Source organism: Myxocyprinus asiaticus, chromosome 4, assembly GCF_019703515.2.
Source record: "Myxocyprinus asiaticus isolate MX2 ecotype Aquarium Trade chromosome 4, UBuf_Myxa_2, whole genome shotgun sequence".
NCBI classification, from domain to species: Eukaryota; Metazoa; Chordata; class Actinopteri; order Cypriniformes; family Catostomidae; genus Myxocyprinus; species Myxocyprinus asiaticus.
Genome location: NC_059347.1, coordinates 59,894,306 through 59,905,931, shown reverse-complemented (window position 1 = coordinate 59,905,931; position 11,626 = coordinate 59,894,306). Strand labels below are relative to the sequence as shown.

At 34.9% G+C, this 11,626-nt stretch overlaps 1 protein-coding gene across 1 annotated transcript; it reads left to right on the top strand.

Moving 5' to 3' along the window:
• Window positions 1–323: 323 nt before the first annotated feature.
• prdx4 (peroxiredoxin 4) lies at window positions 324–9,841 on the top strand. Its single transcript, XM_051696426.1, has 7 exons — window positions 324–588; window positions 1,212–1,329; window positions 3,547–3,663; window positions 3,830–3,952; window positions 4,256–4,386; window positions 9,084–9,118; window positions 9,243–9,841. The coding sequence occupies exons 1-7, from the start codon at window positions 381–383 to the stop codon at window positions 9,291–9,293; spliced, it is 783 nt and encodes a 260-aa protein (XP_051552386.1). The 5' UTR covers window positions 324–380; the 3' UTR covers window positions 9,294–9,841.
• Window positions 9,842–11,626: the final 1,785 nt, after the last annotated feature.

The following is an 11,626-nucleotide window of genomic DNA, read 5'->3' as shown; positions in this document are numbered from 1 at the left end:
AATCTCAAAAACGATCAGTCAAGATTACATTCAAATAACATATTTCAAATCAGCAATAAAATTTGATAATATTGGAATAATAAATTGTGCTACGTTACCTCAGATTACGCTAAAACACGCAATTTTCCCGGTTTGTATAGCTAATGCGCATGCGCATTAGCGAATTGATTGACAAGCTATGTCTCTATCTAAAAGGTGATTGGCTCGTTTACCTGGAAGGCGGGACTTTCTTTCTACATCCGTTGACCGTTGGGCGTTCCACTTTGTCCCATTCATTAAAAAAAGAAGTGGCCCGTCTCTGCTAAATACTCTTTGGCCAAAAGGAGGAAACGAGTCATAATGATCAAATCGGAAAGACGTGCTGCCTGTAAGATTCAGCAATGGATGTCAGTCGCTGCGTTCAAACGCTCAGACAGTGGCTCGGCGTGGTGTGTGCGCTGTTTCTGCTCCTCGAATCGGTTGTCGGAGAGCGTGCAAACGGAATAAAAGAGCAGGAGTGTTACAGTTACGCCAGTGGACACGTTTATCCCGGAGAAGCCTTCCGTGTTCCAGTCTCTGATCATTCACTACATCTGAGCAAAGCCAAAAGTGTGTCATTTTACTCATGCATGCAGTTGAAAGTCACATGCATGCAAAATGCATGGTTTTAATTAACATTTTTAGACAAAAAACAAAAATCTGTATTACATGTATTAACGTTGCAGTATTTGAGATATCTCTAACAGCTGTCAACATCAGCTATTGGCCTATTAGCATTAGGCTAGGTCTTAATTTAGGAATAAAATAGAGAATGCATGCTTGTAAAAGTGCTTTAAGACTTTAAACAGAGAAATAAATCATGTTGCATGAATTGTTGCAGCAGTATTTTATATTAACATGTTGTATCTGACAGTTTTATTTGATGCATTAGCAGGCTAATTAAATAGCATCAATGTTTGAGTTTTTCATATGTGCAAAACAACAAGTGAGGTGTTTTACCTCGAGCAATTGATGTGCTTGGCCTTTTTAAACTACACAAAGGTACAGCTTTTAAGGACACGTCATGGTCTAAAACTTGGATCCAAGACAAATGTTGTCAGCATGGACTGGGCAGGCAGTTGAATCTCTTAAAGAGACATGACACTTTCACATTTATGCAGATGCTCAAACTGAGAACTGCTCTGGAGTAGTGATTGACTAAAGATGTTGTGATTTCTTATTTGTCCATGCAGTTTCAAAGCCAGCACCACACTGGGAAGGAACAGCTGTCATCAATGGTGAGTTTAAGGAGCTGAAACTGTCAGATTACAGAGGAAAATACCTGGTCTTCTTCTTCTACCCACTGGACTTGTAAGTAACTGTTCTGACAACATCAAATCTTTTGTACTGGCTCTTGAAATTGGATGCTTTAATACACAGACCACCTGTCAAGCATGTTTAATAAATGACACAGTCATGTGATACTCAGATCACACAAGTTCTCAAGTAAACGTGCATGGATGAATCTCATTTCTGGGTTATATTTCACCTCAAACTTATAATGAAAATGTATTTCGCATAAACGGAATGAAGCCGTTTTAGGACCGTAAAGAGTTTTTGCATTGTGATAAATAGAGCTGAGCGGTATACTGGTGGAAATGTGTAAACCGGTAGAAGTTTTTAAGTGCAGTTTCTATCGCAGTTGTGCAAAATGCAGCGGCATGGTAAGAAATGCATGTGCCAATCAGAGGTTGCAGTACAAATAATCCTTACAATGTTAATAGCTGTCTTTAGTTATTTTATGCACAATTTTTTTTTGCATCAAAAGGTGCCTTTTTTCACAGTCTTGGATGAGAAAGCTTTCCTAATACTTTTAATTATTTAATTTGAAATAACTTGCATTATTTTTCAGAAGTTTATCACATTTCATAAAAAATTAGTGTATTGTTTAAATGTACGTATATCGGTATCTACCAAAAATTTCAAGAATATTACGATTAAAAATGTAAAAAGATTTATATTAATTTATATTAATTTTTTCGATTTAAATCACCCACCCAAAGTGACTTTTTTTCACTATTAAGCATAATAATTTTCTCATAATAACTTTTAAGTCGTTAAACTCTGGGGCATTTTTGCGCTGCCGCATGCAATTTTTCACACTCAAATTTAAAAGCTCACCATTCACACACACTTTTTTTTTTTTTTTTTTTAGAAAACCCCCCCATATATATATATATATATATATATATATATATATATATATATATATATATATATATATATATATATATATACACAAACTTTAATTATTCATAAATAATATTGTATGTGTTTATAATCTTATGATAAACATACAATTTTAATCTTTTTATTTTTATTTTTTTTTTTTGTCCCAACTTTGTAAGCATGTAATTCTGGTTCTGTTCACTCTCTCTTACTATCCATCACAATATACAGATCTGAAATGTAGGTGGCACTCTAACGCATTTTAGCCCTCACAGATTTGCTCGTCCATAGACATTCAGTCTAATTTTCAGTTTATGCACCACCCTCAGCACTTCATCGAATATCTCAGCCTCTGGGTGGAGTAGAAGCTCACTCAAGGTGTCATTAGAAAGCTGAGATCCTCATCTTTGCCATGATCCATATCATTTTATCATCAATAGTCAAAAAACATTTTTATGATGATTTGTTTAACATGCTTTTCCCGCTGGATGGCATATTTTGTTCTGGACATCTAAGATATAACATTAGATTATTCAGCAAAGCAAGCTCACAGACAAGTAAAAAAATGGCTAATTTTTTAGACAACTGCCTAAGGTTTTAGCTAGCCCAATAATCGGTGCATAAAAGTCGTATGTATTTGATGACTTCCAGAAATCATATTTCACTTTGTGATTCTTTTGAATATCTTTCGAACTGTGGTATTAGGGCAACAAAATAAACTATATAGTTGCATTCCTGAGAATGAGAGCTTTTATGTGATATATGACTTGCCCATTTAAGTGCTATGAGAAATACTTTTATATTCATATTAATATTTCTACCCCATTACTTCTAGGGGGCACTAATTTGCAACACAAATGTTTTTAGGCCTTATTTGTGTAACAAATGCAAAAGTGATGGTATTCTCTGAGAAGTTCAGATTCTAAGCTTTCAAACAATACCTCGTATGCCTGACCTATGTATACAGGGACTTTAACGTTTTAAGTGAAACACATTTATAGCGCCCCCCTCTCCTTGAATGCAGAATAAATTAAGCGTTTAAACATCATGCAATTATCTATATGCATATCCATGTACAATTATACCAATTAATTTTAATAAAATAATTGATTAAAGAATTGTATTTTCATTACAGTCATTCTTTTTATGCAAAATACATTTAGCTTTGATTTTTCTTTTGATTTTGAGATGTTTTTGGACTTTACAGACAGCTTATGTAGATGATGCAAAAGTGTTTACATTATTCTTTAAAGAACAAAATGTGAAGACGATAAATATATTTAGTGTGCTCCAGTGATTAGCTTGGTCATGCCTCTTATTTCTCATGAATCAGATTACAACCTTTGTGTTCTTCGACAGCACGTTTGTGTGTCCTACCGAGATCATCGCCTTTAGTGACCGTGTGCACGAGTTTAAGGCCATTAACGCTGAGGTGGTCGCATGCTCCGTGGACTCTCAGTTCACCCACCTGGCCTGGTGAGACCACACATACTTCACCTGGATTATATTTGTATGACCTTACAGGTTTTGTTTCATATAAACACAGCTTTTTGCCTGTTTAGTTGTCACCAACATATGCTTTTCTAAGTAAGCACTACACACGGACTCATTGACATGTTTTTGTCATTTCGGTTTATGTCAGGATCAACACGCCCAGGAAGCAGGGAGGTCTTGGACCGATGAAAATCCCCCTTCTTTCTGACCTCACCCACCAGATTTCCAAGGACTATGGCGTCTTTCTGGAGGATCAGGGACACACGCTCAGGTACTGAAAATGCTATATAAATGCGGTTTTAATGAAAGCCTATGGGGCTAGTCATTGCTCTGGGAATAGTGTTCAAATACATACTGTTTCAGAAGTACAGCTGCATGACCTAAATGTCTTAAATGTTAACATGAGACTAGTGTAATCCTGTTATGATGACCATGTAAAGCCGGTAATGTTTGCATTATGTTATATATAATTTAACCATAGAATTACCTCTTTTCCGTCCCATACAGGCTCTGGACAGATGTTAAAAACATGCTTGTTGAATAACGTGGAAATGCATTGTCTTCTCTCTTTCAGAGGTCTCTTCATCATCGATGGTAAAGGCGTTCTGAGACAGATCACTATGAATGACCTGCCAGTCGGCCGCTCCGTTGACGAGACCCTCAGACTGGTACAAGCCTTCCAGTACACTGATAAACACGGAGAAGGTACGACATTTATTAACAACTTTACATTTTATGTAGTCACAGATGTTTTTTATATAGCTATATAAATCTATACTTTTATCTGACACAATGGCATAATTTCTCAGACATTATCAGTTAATATATATCAGGTAATTTATCAGAATTGTAATCTTAATGATTACAGTTAACAGTATTTATGAAGGCTGCTAAAGTTAACATGTTATATATGATAGTAGATTAATTTTGATCCTTACAAATATTAGAATGTACGGAGCCCCTTAGAGGACAGGGCAGGAATTTTGCATTCCCTCGCAATACATTTACCATGGTTTTACTACAGTAACCGTATTTTAACCTTGATATTCGTAGTAAAACCATTGTAATAATACAGAAAAATGAAAATTATGATAATAAAATCATAATCTTGTGGTTATGGTTTTATTACAAATACCATGGTAGGTATTTAAGATTAAAAATGTATTAAAATTGTGTTAATACATTTAACAGAATGTTTTAAATTGAGGTGTTTAAAAAGTATGAAAGAATTGGTTGAAATGAACATTGTATTTTATATATACATACATACATATATATATATATATATATATATACTGTGTGTGGGAAAATTTAAGAGACCACTGCAAAATGATCAGTGTCTTTGGATTTACTATATATAGGTAGACCTTGAATAATGTAAAGAAAACAAGTTCATATTCATTTTTAAACAACACAATACTAATGATTTAACTTAGGAACAGTTCAGAAATCAATATTTGGTGGAATAACCCTGATTTTCAATCACAGCTTTCATGCGTCCTGGCATGCTCTCTACCAGTCTTTCACATTGCTGTTGGGTGACTTTATGCCACTCCTGGTGCAAAAATTCAAGCCATCCATCTTCCTCTTGATCACGTTTCAGAGGTTTTCAATGGGGTTCAGGTCTGGAGATTGGGCTGGCCATGACAGTGTCTTGATCCGGTGCTCCTCCATCCACACTTTAATTGACCTGACTGTGTGGCATGGAGCATTGTCCTGCTGATAAAAAACAATCCTCAGAGTTGGGGAACATTGTCAGAGAAGGAGGAAGCAAGTTTTCTTCCAGGATAACCTTGTACGTGGCTTGATTCATGCATCCTTCACAAAGAAAACCTCTGAAACGTGATCAAGAGGAAGATGGATGGCTTGAATTTTTGCACCAGGAGTGGCATAAAGTCACCCAACAGCAATGTGAAAGACTGGTAGAGAGCATGCCAGGACGCATGAAAGCTGTGATTGAAAATCAGGGTTATTCCACCAAATATTGATTTCTGAACTCTTCCTAAGTTAAAACATTAGTATTGTGTTGTTTAAAAATTAATATGAACTTTTTTGCATTATTCGATGTCTGAAAACACTTTTTTGTTATTTTGACCAGTTGTCATTTTCTGCAAATAAATGCTCTAAATGACAATATTTTTATTTGGAATTTGGGAGAAATGTTGTCAGTACTTTATAGAATAAAACAAAAATGTTCATTTTACTCAAACACATACCTATAAATAGTAAATCCAGAGAAACCTATAATTTTACAGTGGTCTCCATTTTTTTCCAGAGCTGTATATGCTTGTATAAATGTACACTACCTATCAAAAGTTTAGGGTCACTTACTCATGGTTTTTTATTTTTTATTTTTTTTATTTTAGCATAATAGTAAAGTCATCAAAACTATGGAATAACATAAATGGAACTATGGGAATTATGTTGTGACTAAACAAAATCCAAAATAAATCAAAACTGTGTTATATTTGAGCATCTTCAAAGTAGTCACACTTTGCCTAGAATTTGCAGACATGTACTCTTGACATTTTCTCAACCAACTTCTTGAGGTATCACCCTGGGATGCTTTTTAAACAGTATTGAAGGAGTTCCCATCTATGTTGGGCACTTATTGGCTGCTTTTCTTTATTATTTGGTCCAAGTCATCAATTTCAAAAACGTTTATTTTTTAATAAAATTTTAGTTTTGTAATTAAATAAATTAATATGGTGGCACAATTATATTTTTGTCTACAAAACTAATTTCAAACATTTAAGCATACACCTTCAGATCAAAAGATTTTTAAGATCATGAGAAACATTTCAGGCAAGTGACCCCAAACTTTTGAACAGTAGTGTGTACAGTTGTGCTCAAAAGTTTGCATACCCTTGGAGAATTGGTAATATATGTACCATTTTTAAAGAAAACATGAGTGAACAGGCAAAACACATTTCTTTTATTTCTTATGGAATTCATATTCAACTGTAGGTTATAACAGAATGGCACAATGATAAAACAAAACATGACAACAAAGAAAAAAATCAAATGACCCCTGTTCAAAAGTCTGCATACTTGGCCTTGTGCTTAGGGTCATTGTTGTGCTGGAAAGTCCAAGAGCATCCCATGCGCAGCTTTCGTGCAGAAGAATGCAAATTGTCTGCCAGTATTTTCGGATAACATGCTGCATTCACCTTGCCATCAATTTTCACAAGATTCCCCGTGCCTTTAGAGCTCACACACCCCCAAAACATCAGTGAGCCACCACCATGCTTCACAGTGGGGATGGTATTCTTTTCACTATAGGCCTTGTTGACCCCTCTCCAAACATAGCTCTTATGGTTGTGACCATAAAGCTCTATTTTGGTCTCGTCACTCCAAATTACAGTGTGCCAGAAGCTGTGAGGCGTGTCAACGTGTTGTCGGGCATATTGTAACCAGGCTTTTTTGTGCCATTGGTTCTTTCTGGCAACTCGACCATGCAGCTCATTTTTGTTCAAGTATCATCATATTGTGCTCCTTGAAACAACCACACCATCTTTTTCTAGAGCAGCCTGTATTTCTCCTGAGGTTACCTGTGGGTTTTTCTTTGTATCCCAAACAATTCTTCTGGCAGTTGTGGCTGAAATCTTTCTTGGTCTACCTGACCTTGGCATGGTATCAAGAGATCCCCGAATTTTCCACTTCTTAATAAGTGATTGAACAGTACTGACTGGCATTTTCAAGGCTTTGGATATCTTTTTATATCCTTTTCCATCTTTATAAAGTTCCATTACCTTGTTACGCAGGTCTTTTGACAGTTCTTTTCTGCTCCCCATGGCTCAGTATCTAGCCTGCTCAGTGCATCCACGTGAGAGCTAACAAACTCATTGACTATTTATACACAGACACTAATTGCAATTTAAAAAGCCACAGGTGTGGGAAATTAACCTTTAAGTGCCATTTAAACCTGTGTGCGTCACCTTGTGTGTCTGTAACAAGGCCAAACATTCAAGGGTGTGTAAACTTTTGATCAGGGCCATTTGGGTGATTTCTGATACCATTATGATTTAAAAAGGAGCCAAACAACTATGTGATAATAAATGGCTTCATATGATCACTATCCTTAAATAAAAGACAGTTTTTTGCACGATCAGTCATATTTTCAAAATCAATGCCAAAATTTCACAATTTCTGCCAGGGTATGCAAACTTTTGAGCACAACTGTATGTGTCATATTAAGCAGGTGAAGCAAACTGTAAATTTTATTAAATTTGATTCAAATTTATTTATTAGGGTTAAGTTAAATTTATAAATGTTATATAGCCATTTTGCTCTTATTTTTTTCTTAATATTCTTTGTTCTTATGAGTTGTAAATAGGACTATAAATGAAAATATTTAAAGAGACGATATAAAACTAAAGAGGTAAAAAGCGTAGGCATAAATAAGCTTCAGCCAATTCCTTTTTGGACATTTAAAAAAAAAAATGGATGAACTGAACTGTCATGAATTGAATAAATGCTGAAATAGGTAAATTAAAATGAAATGATACAGTATACTGTAAAACCATGGTTTCTGCCCCCGAAAAATTGGATGCTTAACTTTTCATAGTTACTACAATATTACTATAGTAAAACCATGGTATTTGTATAGTAAAACCTCAACATTATGGTTTTTACTGTATTGCCATAGTTTTCATTTCTCTGTATTATCACTATGCTTTCACTATGAATATCATGGTTAAAATATGGTTACTGAAGTAAAACCATGGAAAACTTATTGGGAGGGAAAGCAAAACTATTTCAGAAAAAAATCCCACCCTGTCATAGGGGCTCTGTAAGATTACAAAAAAATAAAAATTAAAAAAATCATGATTTTATTGACAGTCCTTGTATTTACACAACACAGAGGTGGGCAGTATACTGTTTCTGTTCAACTACATCAAAAAATAATTTTAAGATTTATGCATTTCAATTTCATAACAAAATTCCATCAAATTCAACTGAGTAATCTTTAATAAAAAAAACAACTAAATATTTTAAGTTTTATTAATGTAATTTTGTTAATAATTACACGGTACAATTTGATGGAATTTTGGTACTAAACTGAAATGCGTAAATCTTAAAAATAGGCTAATATATATATATATATATATACATTTTTTTTTTTTTTTTTGTGTAAAGGGACGCTTAATTGTTTTTGGCTTTTTGATTAAAAAATATATATAAAATAGTATTTTCCCTTTATTTAGGACAAAGTCTCAAACTCCTGTCAATATTTTTCTCAGTAATCTTCAAATCACTTTTACAAAAAAGCGAAGTATTTTGTGATAGAAGTGTATATCTCCCACACTTAAACACAGAGACTGACTGACATACATGTAAGTGCTTTACTGATTTTGTTGTTATTAATACTTGTGTCAATATTTCTGTCTCTCTGGTACTAGTGTGCCCAGCTGGATGGAAGCCTGGCAGTGATACGGTACGATTTCACTCCGATTTTAGTGGATGTATATTTCTCTGAAAATATGAGCTGTGTGTATAATATATTATAACCATGATAACAGGTTATAATATCTCTCTCTCTCTGTCCTCTTTCCACACAGATTATCCCAGACCCTGCAGGCAAACTCAAGTACTTTGATAAACTCAACTGAGGTTAATGATTCACAAGAGGCTTCCATTCCAATTACTGTTTCTAAAGAACAAACAAAATAAATGGAGAGTTTTGATAAACCTGTAGTCTGTTTTATCCCTGCACTGCAGTACATGTTGGATTGTTTGTAGGGCTGTAAAAGAAGCTTATGTGTACAGTATTTGTATTCAAACACACATGTAATCAAACTGCTGGCCTGACAAACTGTTTGACAGTTTTTATTGCACACAGCTCTGATTCCAAGTACAGGGGTGTTTTTCTGAAATTGAAAAGAAAGCAAACTCAAATTTAAATTGTAGCTGCTGCTGTCATTGCAAATTCCATAAACCTTTTCTCCTTTCTAATTGCATCAGGATTGAATTACAACTCCGAATAGTTCAAAATAGAAAGCCCGCAACTACCACAAACATAACATTCCTGTTATTATAATAGTGTCACACAGTTAGATAAGGCTATGTGTCCTGACCCTGTCCTATACAGGCTTAAAGGGCAAAGTGCAAACCTATGAACTGTCTAAAAATAAAGTTGTGTTAAATCGTTGAACTGTAATATGTATGTGGAGATTTTAATGCATCCATTGATTCTTTGCTGCTATTTCAATAGTGTTTTTCACTCTCTACCCAGAACTAAGCAGATGCTTTAGATAATATTTTGAAGTACAGGTGTATTTCTCTAATATCAGTTGTTTCAACGGTCATGGAAAACCCGGAAATATCAGGGAATTTTGAATTTTTTTTCAGGCCTAGAAAAGTCATACATTTCTCAAGTCGATGTAATCTTTTCTAGTTATGCTCGGCTCTAAAATATATCATCGGCTTGGAACTGTTCTTTGTAAGAGCAATTTCTGTAAAAAAAATAAATACAAAAATATTCCTTATTCAGTTCATGAAAATTCATTCCAAACTTTTTAAAATGGCTTTTTATCCAGCTTTTTTTTTTTTCTTTCTTTGAGTCACAGATACTATGAAATGTGAATTACTTTGCATCTATATTAAAACACGTTAGACCAACAATATTTCCCCAAATGTTGTCCCAACTAACAGATTTGTCTGAATGAACAAGTTCATATATTCATAAGTTCAATATTGCTAATTTACGAGTTCCCAGCATGCATTGCAACATGAATAAATAATGCGGTTAGTGTTTTAGGCTTATTTTTTACTGTTTGCTGACTTTATGCTGTTGTTGTGTAAGGCTGGCACTAGGATGTCTACAAGCAAAAGGTGCCATTTCCAGTAAAAGTCAAAGAAATCTCTCACAAAAGCTGAAATCTACACCTGAATATCACCACGTGTGATAAATTGCAAATCGCCTTTGCATTGTTTTACAAAGCTGAAATCTTCACCTGAATATCACCACGTGTGATAAATTGCAAATCACCTTGCTGCCCCCTCTTCTCTCTCCCCCTTCTCCCCTTCAACAGCTCTGGACCAACACAAAGACACAAGATTTATATGTAAAAATATAACAAATACCATGAAAACGAAGAATGCAACTGTATGTGTTTGATATCATTTAAGAGGTCTCTGTGCGACTGGTATAGTGGTCTCTTTCCCATGTTGATAAAAATAATGGTAACAAAGTTTTAAGGTCTTTGCCAAATACTGCACAATTCTGGAGGTGTCTCCCCCTCCTTGACCTACAATTGAAATGATCTCCTGTATGTTAACAAGGTTAAACCACAGGAAGTCAAGAACCCATTCACCCCCAAATCCTCATTGTTCAAAGGATAATACCATTTGGTACACAATGTTTATTCTGTCTGGGTATTTAAAGTTGGCAAGAAGCTCGGGGAATCTGTAAGCGGATCTCCCATGCTGTACCGCTGCATGTAGTTTTGTCAGGTATGTTTCTTTGACTTGTCTTTTATTTTTAGTAATGCTTGTTTATTCTGATCATGTGAAATTGGCTTTGATTTGAATTTCTGCAACAATGTTTTATATCCTACCTGACAAATAAATTGTTATTATTTGATTTATTCTGAATTCCTCTGAAATCATTACTGGAGCTTTAATATAGGAGGAAGCCATTTAAAGACTCTCAGTTTGAATTTAAACCACTCAGGACAACCACCTAGGACAACCGGGTAGGATTTGAATTTCATTAGACCAGGGTAGACCATACTGGAGCTTTAATATAGGAGAAACCACTCAGGACAACCGGGTAGGAGAAAGCCATTTAAAGACTCTGTCACTGCTCACCGCCCGTCTTAGCAAGTTGTATGTACGTGACTAAGCGGCAATATCGTCTGGTTATGAGACAAGCCAAACCAGACGATATTAGTTAACCCTACAACCGCTGACTAAGAACGGAACTGGCTATCCATTTTCGTGA